This window comes from Accipiter gentilis, chromosome 9 (assembly GCF_929443795.1).
Source record: "Accipiter gentilis chromosome 9, bAccGen1.1, whole genome shotgun sequence".
NCBI classification, from domain to species: domain Eukaryota; kingdom Metazoa; phylum Chordata; class Aves; order Accipitriformes; family Accipitridae; genus Astur; species Astur gentilis.
Genome location: NC_064888.1, coordinates 8,465,740 through 8,489,110, shown reverse-complemented (window position 1 = coordinate 8,489,110; position 23,371 = coordinate 8,465,740). Strand labels below are relative to the sequence as shown.

Here is a 23,371-nt window from a genome sequence, read left to right as displayed (position 1 = left end):
ACAGTCTTTTGGTATGGACAGACTGCAGGACTGGTTTTACTTGTAGCTGAACCAGAAGAGCTACTAGTTTTACATTCTCTGTTAGAGGCAGTCTTACACAACTGTTCGTTGTCTTCAGGGCATACAGCCTTTTTCTGTTCATGTTGCTCTATTTTTGTGTATTGTTAAACTTCCTCCGAGCAACCTATAATGCTGTGGGGTTTTTTTTCAAGCTAGAGAATGGGATTTGTTTATAAAGTTGGCTGCATTGCTCTAACAGTGTATTGTCACTGTTTTGTTACATACAGTATAAGAGATGCTGAAAGGTCTTTTTATTTTCCAATAGGCTGGTGTTTGGGATGCTGTATCCTGCATACTACTCATACAAAGCTGTGAAGACAAAAAATGTGAAGGAATATGTAAGTTGCATTCCTTTTAATTGCTTAATTAAATGCCTCTGCTGACATAGAACTGTGACATTTTCACTATGCAGTGCAATAAATCATATGAAAGCTTGATTCGACTATCTTGGTATTAGATACAATACCTGTGTGAATCTAGTGGTAATCCTGTGATTCTGTCTGGAGGGCTGAAATTAAGGTTTCTGAGACTTTTCATAGACTTTGCTGAAACATGTCCAACATGCTATGCTGTATACAGATATTTTTAGGAGGATTTTTAAACATAAACCTTAAAGTGTTGGCTGCATTTCAGCGAATTGCCCAAAATAATGCACTTTGGGCAGGGGGTAGAAAAAAGGTTTCCTAATTTTGCCAACACCTGTAGCATAAGCAATGACAAATTGATTCTCAGTGACAACATGAACAGTAGCAGCAGTTTAATTATTGTATGGAGCTCAACAGGGGATTTAAAATCTACCTGAGAAAAGGGTAGCTCTGGTTAATCTATCATTCCTCAAAGAGGAGGGAAAAATGTAACCAGGGAAGGAAAAGATTTGGTGAAGGTGATGTGGAGGAAAGAAGCAGAACAGACAGAAGAGTAAGACAGAAAAACCCCCCACAATTACTGTAGTTACTGCAGTTTAGAATTAACTTACTTTTCAGTGTGAGCCATGACAATTACAACAAAAATGTTTCCCAGTTGCAGTCACAAGGAGCTTTGGTCACTGAGTTACTTCCTGGCTTTAAGAGGCAGCCTAACTTGATTTCGGCAGCTAACCTGTATTCTCTCCTGAACCTTGTTCTTTACTTGGCTGCCTGACTCAGGATGGAGTCAGTGCCATCAGTTACTTTAACTTGGCAGCCATAGCTGTTACCTAATGCTGCTGTCTGGATGTGTGCTGTCTCCGCCTTGTACTTGGTTGTAGTAGTAGAATGCAGTAGTGGTCGTTCCTCCCCTTGTATATCTTGCATTTAATCTGATTGCTCCATCAAGGCTTCAAAGCGGACATTATACACTTCTGGTTTCTCTATACAAGCTGATTAGAGCTTATTTGTCCTGCTAGAGCTAAGCTCAAAAGGGATCCAGAGGCTAAGTAGAGGGTAGCAATTTCAAACTCTAATACAAGAAATCACTTTAATTTAAGAAGTTACCATTGCCTCTTGCAATATGTTTTCTAGGAAAGGAAAAGTAATGTTTGTAGAATGCTGAGATTTTTGACTCTTACCTCAGTTGTCCAGTTACCTATGACTGAGCTGTCTTTCTTGGGCATCCTTTTTTAGAGATGCCTGCCATTTACACAAGACCTTTAGTGGGCCTGGAACCATATTTTTCCACCTGTCTATTTTCATTTAGTGTTAAAACACTGCTTTTCACAGGTACCTGTGGTGTAGTCTCTGAGCAGTCCCTGAACTTGCAGTTGCATACAAAATGTTCATGGGGCTGAAATGAATGAGACCCATCACAGTGACTTTTTTATGGGCAAGGAATGACATTGACTCATCAGTGAATTGCCACTCCATTGCTGGTTGGGTTGAGTGTCCAGATAGATCTTAGGGATGATCCATGGTTTTCATCTTCCCAGCTGGGTCATTTTCTTTCACAGAGAGGGTGTAGGTTTAACTGCAGCCTTCCAAATGGCACACCTCTGCTGCCAGTCATGTTATGGCCCAACCACAGTTTCCTTTCCAGGGTTATGTGTGGCTCAGGAACCATTTGTTTTTGTTTGCTGGATTGCAAGAGCTTTGTAACAGTGAAATTCTTTACTTAGCCACTGCTTCCACCAGTGAAAAAACAAACAAACAAAAAGTATAGACATCCTGACTTGCTGTGTAGGTCACGATGCATAGAATTGTTGAAAGATTATTTTGGTGGGGGGAAGTGTTGCTGCTGGTTTTGGTAATTTAAAAGACTTACAGACTTTAGTTCTAGAAATTAGGATCTGTGCCTTTGAGGAGATTTATTTGTTCTTGTAATTACTCTGGTTTAATGGAGTTGACTAAGATCTTTGAGGAGTTTTTTCAGTGTGTTACACCAAAGTGCTTATAATAAGCATCTGAAATGTAGTTTGTAAGTCTGAATGATCAGTCTTCTCAAATCCTGGCTTCAGAATCCTGACTTGAAAAGATGTGCTTCAGCCAAAGCCAATAAAGATGAGCTTAACACTAGGATGGTAGAAAAAAAGCTCAACAAAACAAATCTGTAATCACCCTTTTAACATAAAAAGCAAAACTCAATCAAAGCTTCTGTAACTTCGTTTTTAAGAGTTAAGTAGATGATATTCTTCTGGGCAGTGTCAAATATGACCTGGTTTTCCTGGGGTGTGGCTATTTCTGTTTCTGGTATGAAAACCACTGTAATCACTCAGGTTCATTTGTCAAGGATACTTTTGGTATCTAATGCATTAGTTGTGTTAGAATATGATTTGACTTGTGTTTTTGAGAATCTTTGCCCAGACCTCAGCGGGAGTCCTGGCAGATTTCATGTGCCCTTCTGCAGAGCATTTCTTACTGTTCCTAGCAGCCTAAGAGAAACTCTACTTCTACTGTTGTTCTTAATTGGATAAATAGATGTTGATTAAAGAATGAATAGCCTGGATGAAATACATTGAAAAAAAAATTGTCTTGCATGGCATCTTAAAAATTGCATTGCATCATGCTTAGGTTGATGGGGCAAGGGTACATGTTGATTTTATTTTTATTCAGGTGTTGGTTGACTCTGGTTCATGGAAGGGTCACCAGTCTAAATGTCACATGGCCTGTCAGAGATAACTTTAGCTGTTGTGTTTGTCTTAGTTTATTCAAGCCTGAAATAATCTAAATCCTCAGAGATTGAAGAATGTCATCACATGACTGAGTTTCTCTTCAAATTGAAATGCAGAAAGGCGTTTAAGGGTCTCAAGTTGTGACAAAGGGAGTGGTTTTATAGGCAGCAGTATAGCGTTAGTTTTTGAGTACTTATTTAAGTCCACTTCAAAAAAAAGATTGCTTTAAAAGTGAAGATTAAATCTGAGCTACATCCTCCATAGGAATGCATATATATTGCTTCTTTTGAAAGAGGTTATAATGAATTTAGGACTCACACTAGTGTCTAACAAATGTGGTGTTAATGCTTTGTGGGTATACCAGAAGAGTTAGTAGTCTGTATATCGCAAATGAAATTAGGTTACTGCATCTGGTTTCGGGTGATGCTTTTCTTCTCTTTTCTGTCTTGTTTTTTTAAACTGTTTTGGTTTTTTCTAGCATAGATAGCGTCGGAATTTAAAGAACGTGGGCATTCTATTAGTATGAATGACCAGTGGTGATTTGCACTGACCTATTTTGGAAATATATTGCATTTGGCCACTGATATCTTGGAGAAGACAAATGCATGGAACTATTTCTATAATAGTTACTCTAAAAGATGTAATCAGTTTAGACAACCTTGTTCAAGAAAATGTTCAAGAAAAATGAGCAATTTAGTTAACTCCTAGGAAACAGAACTAAAACCTGTATTTTAAGAGCATTGTCTGATTTCAAAACAATGATGTATAGTGTAAATCTTAAAACAAAAAGTAGATAGATGTAAATCCCTGAAGCATTAAGATTCTTACATGTGAGCTCTTTTATTCACAAGAATTTTGTGGGTTTTGGCATATAAATAGAATTAAATTAGAACTTAACTGCAAAGTATAGCTGAATAACGTATGTTGTGAAACGAAAGCAAGGACTACCTGACTTAGTAATGCTGACTTTTGTGTGTGTGGTATAAACATATGGGTGAGTGTGGAAGAGAATGAAATATTCTTTAGTGCTGGAGTGGGAATTGCACTTCATACTTACGATAATCTGCTGACTCTTTGCAGTGGGTTTTTTTCTTATCACTAAAGCTTTCTAGAGGCAGAATCAAATCTGTGAAGCCAGCCTAGGTGAGGTTGTGACTTTGGTGACCCAGGCATTTCACTTACCTTGTTGCAGCTGCCACCAGTTCTACTTACAAACAGAAAAACCCTTAGAACCTTGTTATAATTTCACTTGAAACCTGGCTGAGGCAGACTTGAGGTACTGTCGAGTGTATTGCTTTGACAGCTCTGAACTGACTGTACAGTGTACAGTGTATTCTGTGTAAAGGTAAAATCAAAGTTCTTGCTGAAGATGGTGTTTTACTTTTCAGGTTCGCTGGATGATGTATTGGATTGTGTTTGCTCTTTATACAGTTACTGAAACAATAACTGACCTAACAGTCTCTTGGTAAGACCCTGCTTCTTATGATCTCTGAAGGAAACTGTATTTGTTTCTAATGTTCTTTGATTTGTAAAGATGTAATTTTTATAAAGAAGTTGTGCTTGCTGATAGCCCTTTTCTTTCAGGAAAAGATCTCAGTGTATGTGAAGAATAACATCTGGTTTCAAGCTTGCTGTACACTGTCACTGGGAGTAGGGACTGTAAAACTTGCACTTTTGTGGTAGAAACTGAATAGGGGAATGGAACTCTTATAAGCGATGAACTATAATTTCTCTGTGCAGGAATGTATGATGCAAAGCAAGTATATTAACTGTTTCAATTTGTTAAATGACAGTACAGTCAATTAAAATAGATCTATAGGTCTTAACTTGTTCAATTTTTGTCTAATACAACTTCTTGTATGAGAAGAATCCTGTATGCTAATATGTAATTGTGGTTTTTGAAGAGAGATCTTAATGATGGTTAGTTACTGTGCATTTTCTTTCTGCAGTTGTTGATTTCATGCAATCTTTAACTTGTCTGTAGGTTTCCATTGTACTATGAACTGAAGATAGCTTTTGTTATTTGGCTCCTTTCCCCATATACTAGAGGGGCAAGTTTAATCTACAGAAAATTTCTCCACCCGCTTCTTTCTTCTAAAGAAAGGGTAAGAAATAATTTCTTATGTTTTTAATACCTAATAGGGAAATACCATATGCTGAAATGCTAACTGTAGCTAGACACATGATAAAAGCAGTTACTGGTTTACCAGTCAGCATGAACTTGGACTAGCAGAGGCAAGTGCATATGACTGTCTGTATATATGGTTCTGTTTAACTTATATGAGCAGACAATGCACTACTTTCTACTGCGATGAGATCGCTTGGCATTTTCTGGTCTACTTACGTAGTGCACTCTGTGGAGTCCAGTTGAGTGGAAATGATGCGGTTTGACTTTTCTACCGGGAGAACATGTGCAGTACTCTGTGCAGAAGCATGAATGCAGTTTCAGCAACAGCTCTTCATGTTACCATTTTTTCTAGCTTAACTTGGTAATAAAACTTCTCAGGATGGATGACATCAATGACTTTTCTGGTGTGCAAACTGACAGGATAAGAGGAGAGACTTTCTGCTGAGGTTTAAGGGAAGACCAGTCTGCAACAGAAAACACCCAAACAGAAAATAGCTAAAGGATATTTAGCTTTAGTTAAAGTATGGCGGGACCACAGATCTGCTTAGCTCTTTTTCAGTATCCTGTTTGGATGCGTGGAAAGAGTGATTAGCAAAGTTGTGAAGACTACCACTGAAAAAAACCTCACAGTACAGAAAATAGCATTCATAAAGGTCAGTGCTGGGTTTGGCCTTTATTAGGCAAAACAGGTAGCTGACATCATGTCCACTGATGTGAACAGTAAGGTCATCTTGACCTTCTGAAGGTTGAACTGTAAACTGTTTGCAACTTCTATAAGCTAAAGGGCTTTTTCCCTGTAGTCTGTTAGCTGTTGTGAACTACCTTGAAGCCTTTATCTCCAACTCCAGGCATTTACCACAGCTGGGGATAAATGTCATGACGGTATTGTCCTTGGTGCTTGACTATGTCAAAGCTCTGGCTTCAGAAGTTCTTTGTGAGCTAACTCTACCTTTCTAAGGAGATCTCAGATTTCATCTTAAGCATGTTATTTCTTGAGCAACTTTTGTCTGACAAGTTAAGCTTACTCTCTGTAAGGAACTTGCTATGTAGCTGCAATGTTTGAGCTGGACAAAAGTGATCTATTTTATCTTCTTGTTTGACCAGACATAATCCTTTTTTAAATGAGTGTGAATGGAACATCAGTATACGACGGCAAGAGAAATTGTCCCATTAAATATTTTCTTAAAGATTTCTTCTGTCTTCCTTTATTGGTGGAAAAATACTACTGTGGGGTAATATGACTTCTATGCACAGCCCTCTAAAATTTAAGTATGTTTTGCTTTTAGGAGATTGACGAGTACATTGTACAAGCCAAAGAAAGAGGCTATGAGACCATGGTGAATTTTGGAAGGCAAGGGTTGAATTTGGCAGCAACTGCTGCAGTGACAGCAGCTGTAAAGGTAACTTTTTGCTTGTATTAATTGCTTTTGTCCTTGATATAGAACAGTGTAATTGTACTGAGCATTTGCCTTTCCTAAACAAAAAAGATTAATTCTGCAAATGTATTGAAAACCTCAAATGCAATTCAAGAATTGCAGCCCTCTAGTCCTCCTCATACTATGTTTAACATGACTTGTAGTTATTTCTTGGATGGGGGTCAGTTTACTGTAATTCAAAAGATACCATGCAGTTTTCTGTGCAGGCTTTTGGTAAAGATGACTGTTGTTTCTTTTCTGTCTCTGTTGTGCTTTCTGTTGGTAAACAAACTATTTAAAGGACATCTGGCTTTTCTGGTGTTTTTCTTCAATCAACTTGAGGTAACTCCACATACGAAGTAAGGCATGAAAGATTACTACCACAGATAAAAGTTATCTTGACACAATTAACTTGATTGCAATTTCTCAGTTGAATTATTGAATTAATACACTAAGCATAAGCTTGCAGTTCGCTGTTTAGCATACTCTTGCTTTGTCATGAAATTTGCATTAAATCATGAAGTAACCTGTGATTGTTCCTGAATTACATTCCTACGGAACTCATGACCTTCAGTTGAATTTCAGAGGGTTCTAGGTCTAGGAAAACAAAATACAAGCTTATAAGTGAGATTCTAAGCAACTTGTGGCCCACCAAAAGGAGTATAACTTTAGGGAATGTGTATCCTGCCTAATAGTCATTTAAACCAAACCACAAGAAAAAGTATGGAAAGAAAGATATGTATGTCCCAGTTAAATGATTGTTTTTAAGATGATCAGGATTATTTTTTTCCTGGGAATAAATGAAACTGCTATGTTCATAGTAACATGATTGAAAACATGAACACTGTTATTAGATAACAGAAAGCAATGTAGAGATCCCTGGCTGTCAAAGTTGAGTAGGTACAGCTAGCATTTAAACTTAAATTTCCATGCTTGTGTGTGAACTTCTTGCTTTATAAATCAAAGCCATTTCTAAAAACTACACTTTCAAATGATATCTCAAAAAGGTTTGGAAAAATAGTCATGCATATCTTGTTTGTTCATTTTCTCTCTTTTTAAAGATATATGTGGGTGATAGTGTAGAAAATATCACTTTCTGTTTTAAAATATGGATGTAATGAGCCTGAAATACTGAGAATATGATTCAGTTTCTTATTCAAATTCTTAGTATTGCCTTGAGGCATGAAATAATTTAAAATGAAATAGAGTACACCTCTAAAGGAATGAAAGTATTCAGAGTGAAAACAGATTATTTAAAAAACCCAAACAAACCCAACAAACAAAACCTTGAAGTACTCTACTGGGAAGAAGTTTAAGAATTATGCTAAATGCTAAAATGCAAATTATTTGCCAAACAGCAAATGATGATTTATTATAAGTGCACCTGTAATGATGCTTATGCTGTGTGTGTTTTCCTTAAGCCTGGCTGTCTGGCTAAGGTTGGATATTTCCTTGTTAATCCTTATGGTGTTACAGAAATATTGTAAAATAAATAACACAAATATCTCCTCCCACTTCTGAAATAATGAATGACTTTTTCCTGAATGTCTGTGTTTTAGATTTCATTGCTATTCAGCTGTGACTGGCAAGATGCCTGCTCTATTTGTTAAAACTTGTTAAACATGCTCATGAATATTTGTACAGAATTAGTTCAGTGCAGATGAGATGCTTGGGCCAAACAACTACCACAATACCAAAGACCTAAAATAGATGTGATTTTTAAACAGTATGAAAGAGGAGACTCTGAAAATCTTTATTTTGGCATGTTAAACCTCTCTTCAGTTTGTCATTCCAAAAAGCTGAGCGTGACTGCTCCATGCAAGCAAATGGAGACAATGCATGTGTTCTTGATTTTGTTCCCTGTTTTTCAAGAGTTGACTGCTGCCTCCAGCAGGTGAAAAGATTAGCCCTTCATCATGAGCTGGTGGAGCATGCTATAGGATTTCAGGAATGGAATCCTGTTAGTGGGATCAGTTTTGATGGGAAGGAGACACACTTTCATCACTTTTTTTTTTTTTTTTTTTTTTTTAGGAGCAGGCATGCTTATTCTGACATATCGGATCTCAAATTAGGAGTTGAGAATGTGGGAGGTTAAACACAAGAGGAGGTCCAAAGAAAGCTTCTGTTCACTGAAGTGTCCAAGCAGAAGCCACTATGCTGTCTGCTTATGCTGACTTTTAGGAGGGTGGTAAAATTGGTTGGAAACTCTGGAATATTTTCAAGATGAAGGGTGGGAAAGAGCAGTTTTCTCCAAAGGCTGTCAAAGGAATAGGGGATTAGTATTAAAAGGCTAGTTGGCTGTGTAGGGAAGGCTGGAGCAGCCAGCCAGGTCAGTCTACTGAAATCTGGCATAGCTACAGTGGAGCGGGTTTAAATCTAAGTTGAAATGTAGTTGGCAGGAGTCATGGCTTATAGCTTACATTTCTATACTGGTATTTTTAGCTGGTACTAGTTAGCCACTGTTCATATAAAATTTAGTGTTTCAAAACCTGCTAAATAGCATACATTAGCAAAATAAATTGTGTTACTTAAATTAACATGGCAGAAAATAAATCTTTGTCAAATCCTGATTTCAGGAAACTTAGAGATGTAAAAGTCAGCCTAGATCATATTTCAGTTTACTAAAGAAATTTTCTTTGGGGTATAAAAGAATTGGCAACGAGATGGCTTTAATGATAGTAAGGTTGTTGGGGCTCTTTCAGCTCAATAGTATATGGATTTGTGGAAATTATATCCACAACACTACGTTCCACTGATATATCTTGTATTTTGATGCATCATCTTTCCAGATCCTCTGAGATGCTGTTTACCTGTAAGTTCCAATTTTTGCCATCACATAAATTCTGACTTCTCAAGCTACTAGTGAAAACTTGTTTCTATATCACCATGCGCGGGATGGCTGTGGAGTAAGCTGTGAAATGCACTGTCCTTCTTTATGAGGTCGCAGAAATATTGTTCATTTGTAAGGTATTATATGGTGCTGATAATACTACTAATAATAATATTTTGAGGGCCGTGTTTCTGCGTGTCTTTTAGTCATCCTGAATCTGCTGCCTCTTTGCTGGTTGAATGTTATTCTAATGGCCTTGCTCAGATTCCCCTTCTTCCCACTCAGGGTGTGGAAGAGGAAGGAGGTATCTTGCAGCCAGCTGTGGCATACAGCCAGTATCACTATAAGCTGCTCAGCTCAACAGCAATATTGCTTTCATCCCTCCTCCCTTCTGGGACTGCCTGGCATGCTGCAGGGGTCGTTCGTGGGACAGTAGTCCCTCTTCAGGTTGAGAGGGAACAGAAGTCATTCCCCTGTCAGCCCAGATCGGATCAGGGAGAGAACAGCTGGGAATGTGGGTGCTGCACACTGCAGCTCTGCAGCCACAGAGCTCCAAGCAGCTCTGTGGACACAGAGTCCATTGAGAACTTGTCCAATGAAGGCAAGCAGCTTTATTCAGTGATCCTGAGGGGGTGCAAGTCCGATTTAAACAACAACAACAAAAAATTCCTGAGGCAGACATACTGTGTGGTATCTGTTTCCAGCAACTTCCCTGGGTTAAGTATATAGATTGTAAAAATATGTGCTCAATTACATTTCATATATGAGGGTCAGCTGATGAGACGGCATACTAATAGCTTACTAGAGTCTGAGTTGTCTCAAAAGGAGTTCCTTAAGTAGGCTGTATTTATCAAAAACTGCATTTAGAAACCTATTACAACTTTAGTGTTTCAGATTGGTTACTGATAATGAATGGGGTCTCTGAAAAGTTTCACGTGTTTTAGGAATTACTATTGAATAAATGAGCAAACTCATTCTTTAAGACTTGCGTTTTCTTTAAGACAACACAAAGCTCACAGTTCGTCTCTCATCAACATTTGCTGACATAGAAATTTGAGCACTGAAGTTGTTCTGTGCTTTTTTTTGCCTGCATTGTAAATGTAAATGTGTGTGTCTCAATCTTTTGTGGTGTAATTTAGCTGGCAGCCTCTGGGCTGGATGCAGTGTGCTGTATTTCCTCCTTACTGGTAGGATCTGTTGAAATAATGGGACACCAGTGCAGGTGTGGCAACTGCTCTGCCATATTCTCGTGAGCAGCATCTTGGGGCTGTGTGTATGGCTGGGGAGAGGTGATGACTATTGCCATACCTATGGCATGAGTGTGCAAGTAGGAGATCCCCCGTCAGCTCCACCTGCAATTGGATTGCTCTGCTTTCTGTTTTGTGGGCAAACATCTTGCTTTCAAGCTGTGGCTAGTAACTGTCTGAACTTTCAAACAAGATATCAAAGCTGTTAATGTATTAATAGTCTAAATGTGAATGTTACTCTCATTTCCTGCAGTAGAGAGTATTTAATATTTTTCAGCCAGACTTTTACTCTGAGCTGATAGTAATTCAGATCCTCACAGAATGCTTTATTTTGGCAGAAAGCAATTACCTGCTTCTTTCAGGCATGGCGGGGTAGAAGAATCTTCCTAAATATTAAGTGCTATATAAGCACAATGATGTGGGGTTTTAAAAATATAATTAAAACCCCCATACCCACACAAAACACCTTGAAATTTTTCTTCCAATTAGTCTATGCAGTGGTGTGAAGTGAAAATCAATCTTGATTTTGGAAAGACTGGATCTTCCTAGGGGTGGGTTGAAGGCTGCATTCAGGCAGGAGACTGGGGGGACTGTAGGGAGTACCTGCATAGTGTTAATAGAATGTGTGACCATGACTGTGCAGTACAGCAGTGGTTGTGCAGCCCTTGTTCCTACTATGACTTGCAGGCATATGTGCTGCATCTCTTATTTGTATATGTATCCTTTCAAAGTTCTTAGTATTTGCTGTGTGTAACTTGAGTAAAACTTTCCGTCTTGGCAAGTAGTTTTGGAATGAAGGGCCTGTTCTATGAATCTGTTATGTCCTCCCTGAATGACGCAGTGCTCCACAGGAGCTCTAGCCTCATCAAGCATGCTGTTTGGTTAAGGGCACAATGTTATTTTATGTCATATAGTTGACTTTTTTTCCCCATTTTGAAAAGCAAAATTCAGTATCCAAAAACTGCAGTGAAAAATAAGGTTGAACATTCCCAGCTTGGATCTAGTTCTCTGTATCTACAGTGGAATAGGAAATACAGGCTTGTAATGTGAATTCTTCTTAGCATGTTAGTTTTTATAATCTTAATTACATTATCTTGTAAAATTTTCAAATGTCTTTCTGTAGTATATCACATGATGAATGAATTTGCTGTGCAACTGTTAAGCAAGTGTGTTATCTCCATACTTTTGCTTCTGGCCAAATCCAGCTTCTGTCACTATTTTGTAGTCGATTCTGTCCACACTTGGTGCGTTGAGTTGTACTGAATTTATGTAGGTTCTACTGAGAACCAACTGGGTCCGTTTTATGCGTTCATCAGTGTTCAGTGATTGACACCTGAGTCCAGTTTCATCTCTTCGAGCAATGGACACAGACTGATCACCAGTCTTATGTGTTGCATCAGATACTGAAAGCTGTTAACTTGTCAAAAGAAGCAGTCCTGTCTCTCCAGTTCTCTTCTGGTGTCCTAGCAGCTGACTCTGAGTTGTCAGGCATAGCTGGTTCCTGATTTGGTTTACTGTGCGAATACTTTTCAATCCAAGAAGTGGAGTAGTGGAAAGGCAGGATTCCTGCCTTAAGGCAGGACAGACCTACCTTAAATCAGCCATTTTAGGGAATAAAATTAACTTCAGAATTTCTGCGGTAGTATGGTACAGACTGTACAGTGTCCGTAGTGCATTTTAACTCAAAGGCAAGCCATAATTGTGTTCTTGAGAACTGTCAGTCATCCTACTTCTACTTCTCCCATAAGAACCCTTTCTTTGTTATTTAATGGCAATCTATGAATGGTGGTGTAAAAATTAAAATAGGTGGTTCTTGCCTGTGTAGCATGCTTAGTTTTGCATGCTGTACTAATGACTAGTCATTAGAAAATGAATATTAGGTTTCAGCCACTCTTCCCCCCCCCCCCCCCGCCTCCTCCCTTGCCTTGGTAGCTGTGCAAGCTTAAGGAGTATCGCTCTACTGTCTCTTCACTTTACATGGCTATTTTTAACATGGAATAATTTAGTGTGCTGGTCTACCATCTGCAAACAGTTGTTGCCATGAGAGTGGGAACAAATGGCTGTGGCCAGTGGTGCAAGAACTGTCTTGTGCTGTTGCAGAGAAAGGTGTGTGGAATTGTACCCACATTTCTGCTACTGCTAGCTAACATAATGCTCAAATTAGGAATTGTATTTAAAAGCTTCATTTGTAAGAATGAAACAAAGCCTTGAACCTTTGCTTGAAGTGGGATTCATGCACAGCATTGTCAGCCTTCCTCTGAAATGTTGGGTGGGGGTTTTTTTTGGCTCATATGACAGAGAGGGAAGAATTAAATGTTATTTTAACATGACATTTCAGTAATATGCTTGTTCTTTTAGTTGTTTATACAGTAAATTAACCTTCAGTGTTTTAATAATGGTATCAGCTGATTTAAGATGGAAGAGCTTCTTGATGATCCTTCTTTCCAAAGGGGAACTTTCTATATGTCCCATGTAGGAAAGATGTAAAGACAATCAGAGAAGGAATACTAACGTTCAAATGCGATCAACTCTTCTTATATGTAGCATTAGATTTTGGGTTGGTATTACGTCAGTAAAGCTACGTTAGTAAGAGAACCTGCTAGCCTGTAATCCAGGCAAAGACCTCTTTGGTTTGTGGCTTCAAGTTTCTGTCAACAAGAGCTTTTGTAGTGCTGCCAGTTTCTCAGTTACTGGAGTTAATGTTAGAGAGTGTATTTGTAACACTTTTTTCCTTTCTTAGGTATATTCAAATTTGTGGAGGGTAAAATATAAAATAGCAGAAATCTTTATTTTAAACCATATGTTTTAAAATGGAAACTGTCATGCTACCTAGCACTGCTAGAGGAAACACTGTGTTTGAAGTGAATTGAGTATTTATGATGTTGTTGTTTTTCTTTTAAACACTTCCCCTCACCCCAAAAGCCTTTTTTTTTTTTTTTTGCTCAGATTAAAGGAGTGAAATGAGACATTTGTAATGAAACTGCTAGTTTATCTGTAACTTTTTTTGTCTAGGAGCAATATACAGTTAAGTTTGAGTAAAAGCAATACTTAAAGCAAATGTTAATCTACCGCATGCTTATGTTCAGTGAATTTTGTAGTGCAACAAGGAAGCATGGGCTTAAACATCTTAACCCAACTTGAATAGCAAAGTTAAACCTCTGCTTTGTTTTCAAAGATACTGTTGTTGTATTTCAGAGTCAAGGTGCGATAACTGAGAAACTGAGGAGTTTCAGTATGCATGATTTGACTACTATACAAGGAGATGAGCCAGTAGGACAGAGACCCTATCAGACATTACCAGAAGCAAAAAAGAAAACCAGAGCCTCAGCAAGTGAATCTTCAGGTAACGTATTTTTTTCTAGCTAAAAGAACAATTCACTGAAGACAGAAGTGCGAAAGCGGAAATACATTTACCCCATTTAGAAATGGAAAAAGCCTCAAAGAATTCCAGTACACTTGAACAGAGTTGACTCAAGCAAGCTATATTATAACAGTTGAGAAATCCTCCCTGAATTATTTTATTCTCCGAGCCACTAACAGTGTAGTCATACTGTACTCCTATCTTTGGCAAGGAATTCTTGTTGCTAATTGGAAAAGTAAAGCTTAATTGGAGGTTAAAAAAAAAAAAGTGATTAAGTGGTGTTTCTGTGACAAATATACAAAAATTTAAACATGAAAATTTATGGAAGTGAATTCAGTAGGTCTGTAACAATAGCTAAAAATGTAAAATGGCTTGTGGTGATAGGAGTAATGCAGGCATTAAGTTGCTGTGACGGACTGATGCACATCAACACTTAAAAGATTGTGTGTGGTGACCAATATATGTTTTTGCTGAGATATTATTATTGTTATTATTAGTAGTATTTATTATTGTCACTTTGCTCTTGAGCCTATGATTCTTCAAGGAAGGTTTCAGTGGAATGCTGTCAATTGCACCTTTTTAAATGGTGAGGCTACAATGTGAAGTAGTTATTTGCCACAGAAGAAATAGCTCTGGTCTATTTCTGTTCTTTTTACCTAAGCCTGTCATTTCTTCTCATCCCTCCATTTTTGGGGAGGGGTCGTGCTTGTGGAGTACAAGGAATTCCAGGAATCAGGTATTTCTGAGGAATAAATGGCCACCTGAATGGCCCTAAGCTGAATTGCTAATTGAGCCCAGAAGGTATCCTGTGCAGGTCGGTGTAAAGACAGGGGGTACTGACCAGAGAGAAAGCCCATGGATTCATCAAAAGTTCCATTAGGGATGATGTCACTGCAGTTCTTGTGCAGGGGCTGTTCCTCAGTAGGAGAGCATTAGTTATCTATCTGAAATAGCTTGAAAATACTCAAAATTCCATTTTAAAAAAATTACTTAGGTACAGTTTGTACTGTGTAAATAACCACTGATTGTGAGATTCAATTTCACATGTCAAAATGCTTTCTTAGAGCTAGTTTAACATAATTGTTTCTACTTCTGGACCCAAATCTAGTGTACACCTCTCCTGTGTTCTTCGTACTTTTTTTGGCATTAGATTTAAAAAAAGAACAAACCACGGATAGAGTTAGGAATGCTACGTAGCAATACTTTGTTGCACTTAGCGGGATGTTATTTTTTGTGATCTGAGCTTGGGAGTTCCTGTGCAAATTAGTTGAAAAGACCTAGTTGTAGAAGGATATTGATCATAGGATGACTGAGCTGCCAGTATGCTTGCTGTGAAAAAGGCAAATGCGATTTTGATGCATCAGAAGAGGTGTTACAAATAGAGATGAGGAAGTGTTGGTGTCACTGCAGACATTCCTAGTCAGAAACTGTATGAGTAACAGACGTGTTTCAAATCTTCCATATTGAAAAAGATGAATTGAAACTGTATTGGAGGCAGAAACATGTTGCCTCTAGAATGGGAGAAGAGGCAAGTCTGCCTTAAGTAGCTGTGGAGTACATGAGCACAATTCTAATTTTGGGGAAAAAAATGACCAAAGGAAAAGGATCTAATTGAGCCCAAATAAAATACTGGCTTAAGATGAAATGTACATCGATCATGAATAAAATTGTGTTTGGAGTCTAAAAGGTGTCCCCGAGTGTTACAGCTTGTAGGTTCTGGAATGGCCTTATAAAAGGAGAGCTTGGTGGGGGGAAAGAACCAGACTACATTTGGGGACTTTGATATGTCTCTGGTGGGGATTCAGGGCTTTTGGCCCCGAGGATCTTTTCAGGACGTGTTTTTAAGCAGTTTGCGCTCCCTAGTGACAATCTTTGGTAATACTCTTGGTCCTGTTTTTGCAGGATGTAAACACCACTTAATAGTACTTTGACGTTGTGTTGATCTGAAAGGAACTTTGGTATTAAATGTGCAGAGAGATATGCAAGTACGAAGAAAGATACTGTGAATCACAAAGTCATAAAATGGTTTGGGTTGCAAGGGACTTCTAAAGATCATCTCGTCTAGCCCCCCCTCCCATGGGGATTGTGGCCAAAACCTTAAGTACTTTTCAAGATGACCACTGAGGTTTTTGCAGTTCAGTGTAAAGCAGAAGATGGTAGCATTGAACTGATGGTTTAATTTTTGACAATTGAGGAGTCACTGCATTGCATAACTATGGAACAAAGTGGCTTGTTACTTATAAATGGCAGAATTACAAGTAACAAGCTCCTGGCAGACTACATGTTTCGGTATTTTGAAACAGCTGGCAGACTGACTGTATCATTTAAAAGAGTAAAGGTTGTGTGTTAAAGATGAAACTCATGGCTTTCTTAAAATTCTAAAAGTTACAGCTACTACTTATTAAACATTTTCATAAATCTGTTGGGTTTTTTTTTTTTTAAAGGTTACAAAACTCCACTGGAAAAAAATCCTGGAGATGATAAAACAGATGAAGAGATGGAAGGGACACATTCAGAGGATGAAATGTTTGCTCAGAGAGGCCTTCGAAGAACTCAGAGCATGAAATCTGTGAAAACTATTAAAGGCCGTAAAGAGGCAAGTATAATCTTAGTTAAATATTGAGTTTGTTTTAACAATGTACCTTGGCATTTTTTAATCATAGAATCATTTAGGTTGGAAAAGACCTTTAAGATCATTGAGTCCAACCATCAACCATGCCCACTAAACCGTGTTCTGAAGTACTCTTGTCCACTCGCTTTTTGAATACCTCCAGGGATGGTGACTCAACCACTTCCCTGGGCAGCCCATTCCAATGCCTGACAACCCTTTCAGTAAAGAAATTTTTCCTAATATCCAATCTAAACCTCTCCTGCTGCAACTTGAGGCCATTTCCTCTTGCCTTATCACCAGCCACCTGACAGAAGAGACCAGCACCCACCTCACTACAACCCCCTTCAGGTAGTTGTAGAGAGCGATAAGGTCTCCCCTCAGCCTCCTCTTCTCAGGGCTAAACAGCCCCAGTTCCCTCAGCTGCTCCTCATAAGACTTGTGCTCCAGGCCCCTCACCAGCTTGGTTGCCCTTCTCTGGACACGCTCCAGCACCTCCATGTCTTTCCTGCAGTGAGGGGCCCAAAACTGAGCACAGGACTCGAGGTGCGGCCTCACCAGTGCCGAGTACAGGGGAACAACCACCTCCCTGCTCCTGCTGGCCACGCTGCTTCTGATGCAGGCCAGGATGCCGTTGGCCTTCTTGGCCACCTGGGCACACTGCTGGCTCATACTCAGCCTGCTGTCAACCAGCACCCCCAGGTGTTTTTCTGCTGGGCGGCTTTCCAGCCACTCTTCCCCAAGCCTGTAGCGCTGCATGGGGTTGCCGTGACTGAAGTGCAGGACCCGGCACTTGGCCTTGTTGAACTTCATACAATTGGCCTCGTCCCAATGATCCAGCCTGTGCAGATGCCTCTGTAGAGCCTTCCTACCCTTGAGCAGATCGACCCTGCCTCCCAACTTGGTGTTGTCTGTGAACTTGCTGAGGGTGCACTCAATCCCCTTTGTCCAGATCATTAATAAAGATATTAAACAGAACTGTCCCCAATACTGAGCCCTGGGGAACACCACTTGTGACTGGCTGCCAACTGGATTTAACTCCACTCACCACAATACTGCAGAATTATTTTTTTCTTAATCTTGGAGGGGTTATCAACAATAACTGGGTTGTAGAATGCTAAATGGAGAAGGAAGTATGTGATAATGTAATTGTTATCAATACTGTATGTAACAATAATAGGCTTGGAGCTTTTGTACTTTGGGGTGTTTAAGGGAAATACATGAATAAAATGAACGAAGTGAGGAAAAAGGGAGAGGAGATGAAATAGACTTTGTGCTTGTAATGCTAATTCTGGCACCACCAAGCCCAAATTCCAGGAACTGCTCACCTGGAAAGGGGTGTAGAGAGTGGTATCGTCATTGGCATTTCTGTGTCTTGATTGTGCGCACTTTAATCCATTAAGCAGCAGAAGTTTAAGAAGATTGAGAAGTTTTTAGTTCCCATAAACTTATGGCCTGCTTTTATTTGTAACCCACAAAGAGAAGATGCTCTGTAGGATTCAAAGTGCTTTATATTTGCATGTGTCACAAAATTTAAAGATACTTCAGGATAAATCTCTACAGAATCTCATAAAAGGTTTTGGGTAATTCTGCGAAAACAGTTGAGACTTACCCTTCTTGCCCAATTCTGTTGGAACTGTATCTCGTTCAGTCACAGGTATATTCTCTTACTGAAACTGTGGAGTGTCCAAAGCACATTTAAAGATGCTTACTAGATTGGATTAGTGGAAAGGTAAATAATGTTTCTGCCTGCAGTGATCTCGATTCTTTGTTAAATTGTAATTTTTTTTCTCCCCTCAGATACGGTATGGATCACTGAAATACAGAGTAAAGAAGAGACCCGCTGTATACTTCTAAGTGTATTGCACAATGCCTGCAAGACAAACTGCTGTATCATAATAACTTGAATTCTAGTGCATCAAGTGTTTTAAGATCTGTGTATAATTCATATAATAAGTATGTACGAATAGATATGGTAGGACTTGGTTTTATGAACCTAAATGGTCAGATAAGGTATTACTCTGCTTTTCTGTAACTGCATATTGTTTAGACTTAAATCTGGACAAGTTATAGTATGAATTTCAACACTCCTTCAATGGGAGTTAAATGAGTAACAGGAAACAGCCTTTTTTCAGAGGTACTGAACAGACTGAAATAAATACAACTCCGATTGAATTAGCAGAAGTTGTAAGTATTTGGAACTTGTGAAAATTGAACCCATAGTGTCCCCAAGTTTACATGGAAAGATAGGTATACTTGAAATAATTTTCTGAACTACAAGCCCTGAAAAGGCCTTTGTGTAATTTAAAAATGTACAGTTTAAAGGACAGTGGATGATGGTGGGGAAGGAAAGACAAGGTAGATATGGTACATCCTTAAGAACATCTTCTTGCATCATATTGCCAAGCTTAACAAACTTACGTAATACTAATAGGTGCAAACTGGGGGTACATTCAGCACTTTATGCAAAACTGTGTAGTTTTGCACACTCTTAATGATTTACAGCTGCACATGTCATTTTAGTGACTTCTTAGGTAGGTTAGACTTATCTTTTGAATGCCAGCAATTCTTGTATTTCATGATTTTTTTTTAACTTGATTGCTTAAGTACACTTAGGATGCTGTAGATAATTGCTACTAACACTTAACAATATTATCAGGTGCCTTTCTATGTATTACAAGGCTCTGTTTTTTTGTCTGAGGGGTTTTTTTGTTGTTGTTTTGTTTGTGTCTTTCTTCCTCCTTCACTTGGAGAGATGTAACATAATTTAAGTTAGTTTTTGGTTAAAATTGTGGTAAGTAAAACTTGTAGCAATTCCAGTGCTAGACCTTGGGGATCTGATCAGCCCATCATGCTGACATGAAGGCACGTATGACAGATTATTCAAGCCCTGGGTTGGTTTTGCTCTCCATTGCTTTAAGAATGAATATATATATATAAAGAACATGTATGTATGTATATTTCATATCGTATGTGCATTCTAAAATGGGCTGTGTAGTACTTTTTTATTGCTAAACTCATTACTAAAATATTTACATACAAATAGCTTTTTGTAAAAGTCTACCTGATTTAGTCAGCCATTTTATAACCTAGAGTCCTGTGGCATAACTGTTTGCACAGACATTAATTTTGGAATGTCATTCAAGGCAGGGACTTGTCAAAATGACTTCTTGAGGTCCCCTTTGGTTCTATTTTCTGCAATTCTGAGAATTAGGCTGATTTTAGTTTTCTGTGTGACTATATCTCTACTGTGGATTCAGGGAGAAAACACCCGCTTTTTGTGGATGGTGTTTTATTACTTGGCATGGGGAGAGATGCTTTTACTTTTCTTGAAGAGAAAATGGTGTGTGATCCCTCTTATCCTTGGATGTCGGACTCCAGTCCTTAGACCTTCCCCCAGGTATGACAGTCATCTGCAAGTCTACTGCGCGCTTTTAAAACTGTTCTTAAGGCTTGGGCCTACTGCAGTTCTTTTTCTTTATATTACAGCTGTAGCAGGTTCACTGCTGGTAGGCACTTAATGGCCTGTTAATGTATTTGAAGTAGTCTTCTGTAGACTTTGGGCCAGGGTTTGAATTGTATGGATAAAAATGCAGCTGGTCTGTATTGCCATCACGTTACTCGCTTGCTGTTGTAGGCATTTGGGAGCCAAGTGCAAAGTCTTGGTCAGATATAACAATACTGATGGTGCAGTGTTTTTAACATCTCTGAGAAAGTTAAATTCTTTAGTAAGAAGTTGCAACAGTCTGTATGTGATTAAAAGGCCAAGGCTTGTATTACTTTACTCGAAGACGCAGTTTTGTACTAGAAGACAGGAAGGCTGCTCTCTCCTGAATGAGTATAGTGCAAAAGCTCCATCCTCTAACCAAAACTGCAGCTTGCGATCTAGTTTTTATAAGGAGCTGTTGTCTCAGGGTGGGGGAGGCAGAGGTCAAACCTCCCTGGGGCATGGTTCATCACTTGTGCCCCAGAAAGGTTTGTGCTTCTCATCTGTTTCCCTGAATGCATGGAAAGGCTGTCTGTGTGTAAGGTATGTCAGATGTTAGAGGAAGCTGAGGCTTTTGTATTTGCATTGTGCCCCTCTGAAAATGAGACTAACGTGGGCCTTGGGTAGAATCTGTCTTATTCTCCAACTGAGCATCCTCCTTGAACACTTGCTGCCACATCTTGCGTTAACTTATCATGTTTGTTTTATCAGCAAGCATGGCAATAAAATTGTCATCTTCTTATAAATCAGAATCCTGCATGAAGGAGCAGGGTAAGCCCTTCTTCCAGAATTACAGTTCTTGTTACAGGTTCATGTAGATCCTGTTTCAGGGTTTGTGTTCTTTTCACATTTCCAGGGCTAGAGATCATTTGAGTAGTTTAGGCTCTACCACACTCCTGGTCAGTAAGTTGCTCTACGTGTTGCTATGTACTTGAGGTTGTAATTTCTGGCAGACTAAACTTGCTAATTAAGTAGTGACAAAGGCTAAATAAACTCTCTCTTTCCTGAACTATGCATGGAACTAGGAAAGCTGGCAGTATTACTCATATTCATTACCGTTTGCATATAAATCTGCTTGTGTTCTTTTAGATACTGTCTTAAGTGATAAAACTTGAAGTGTTTTCCTAGCTGGTTTTTTCAGTCTAATATCCTACTGTAAAATTTTTTTCTTGACAGCTCGATTTTACTCTCTGAATTCATCCGGAAACTGGTTCACTGTATTATCTCTTTTTTTCTCTTTGCTGTTCATTGTCAGCTGATGTTTGGCAGAGCACAATGGCATGATTAGCTTTCATCCCAATGATACGTATTTCTTTATGCTTCTTGAATTTTATTTAGTTTGGTTTTGAAATATTCCATGATCTTTTAAACTTTGTGTACAGGGAATTTTCAAACTTTTTTGCCTTAGCAACTGCAAAAGTGATCCATCTAGCTCTTGCCAGTAAACCTATTGGAAAAATGTTAAACAAAAATCAAAATTTAACTTAACATTCTTTTTGGTTTTGGAATGTAAAATGTGGTTCATATCAAATTATATAATCTTATGAACAAAGCATTTCCTGGGAATTGACTGACTGCCACCAACAGGACTGCTAATATAGTTAAAGAAAAACTTAGGTAGAGTTTAAAGGTGCTTTAAAAGAGAATATGTATTTCTTGTTGAATCATATAAAGGTTTCAAGCCTTTCCAAAATATATCTGAACTGACACAGATTTCTTAGCAAGAGCCTACTGTACCTGTTAAAATACACAGTTTGAGATGAGGATTGATGGCCTCAGTTGCAAATAAGCTTAGGCCAGACTGATTACAAGGTAATTGCCAATATTAGCTACTTAATGCTAACTGCTTTGCTGTGTGAAAGTAACTGAATATTATCCAAGATACTTTTTGCAAACTATAATAAATTGTAAAATGACCAGAAGACAATTTGGTTAAACAGAATGATGGAGTAAATGCTAGATGCATTTAACATGCTGTTTATGGCAAAAGATGTGTTTTATCTTTGGTGTTGCTTTTATTAATGGGAAGTTGGTATTTTTAAGTATTTTTCTACAAAAATGTGTATGTTCAAAGGCAATACTTTAACATTTTTCAAGAACTTGTATTTTTAAATGCTACAGACCAGAGACTGTCTACATTGAGACTGAAGTTAGTAGCTTTAAAAACAAATGCAATGTAAGCTTTAATTTTTATATTGTAGTGATAACTTGCTGTCAACTTGTTTACATATTTGTAGGAGGAAAAGCTTCATTATGCATTGACTTATCTTGATACTATCTTTAATAAATGCTGCTTTGAGCAGGATGTAGTGGATATTTTATTACCTGAATTATGATTAACAAACCAGTCGCTATTATTTATTACAGAGATTCAAGAACTGAAACAACTGATCTGAATTTTGAAGAGACTTTTAAAACTCTTTGAAGTATGGCTAAACTGAGGTTTTGCCATGGAGCCTGATGGGGATTTAGACCTGAATGAAACTTACCCTGCTAAAGGCAGCTTGAAAATGCTGTAGTGTTACCTATTTTGATTAGATGTTCAGTTTGATGTAAACTCAAAATAAGATGCTTAGTCTCCAAAACCAGTATGGCTTCCTGGGGAACTGTTGGATTCTTTTTTTTAATACAATCACTTCTAATGCTAGCTTTTTTATTCATTTATTTATTGATGCAGTGTCCTGGCTTCAGCTGGGATAGAGTTAATTGTCTTCCTAGTAGCTGGTACAGTGCTATGTTTTGAGTTCAGTATGAGAAGAATGTTGTTAATGCTGATATTTTCAGTTGTTGCTAAGTAGTGTTTAGTCTAAAGTCAAGGATTTTTCAGCTTCTCATGCCCAGCCAGCGAGAAAGCTGGAGGGGCACAAGAAGTTGGCCCAGGACACAGCCAGAGGAGCTGACCCAAACTGGCCAACAGGGTATTCCATACCATGGGACGTCACATCTAGTATAGGAACTGGGGGGAGTGGGGTGGGGGGAATCGCCGCTCGGGGACTAGCTGGGTGTCGATCGGCGGGGTGGTGAGCAATTGCACTGCGCATCATTTGTACATTCCAATCCTTTTATTATTACTGTTGTAGTTTTATTAGGATTATCATTATTAGTTTCTTTTTTGTGTTTTATTAAAGTATTATTATCTCAACCCAGGAGTTT

The 23,371-nt window shown here is 38.5% G+C and overlaps 1 protein-coding gene across 1 annotated transcript in view; it reads left to right on the top strand.

Annotated features, from left to right (window-relative positions):
* The window catches only part of REEP3 (receptor accessory protein 3), a 44,430-nt gene extending 21,270 nt beyond the window's left edge, over window positions 1-23,160 (top strand). Inside the window, exons 2-8 of the mRNA XM_049810478.1 lie at window positions 326-398; window positions 4,531-4,607; window positions 5,127-5,247; window positions 6,557-6,670; window positions 13,958-14,105; window positions 16,568-16,719; window positions 18,532-23,160. Coding sequence (XP_049666435.1) covers window positions 326-398; window positions 4,531-4,607; window positions 5,127-5,247; window positions 6,557-6,670; window positions 13,958-14,105; window positions 16,568-16,719; window positions 18,532-18,588 — 742 coding nt within the window. The 3' untranslated portion in view covers window positions 18,589-23,160. The remainder of the gene's footprint in view (window positions 1-325; window positions 399-4,530; window positions 4,608-5,126; window positions 5,248-6,556; window positions 6,671-13,957; window positions 14,106-16,567; window positions 16,720-18,531) is intronic.
* The last annotated feature ends 211 nt before the right edge of the window (window positions 23,161-23,371 follow it).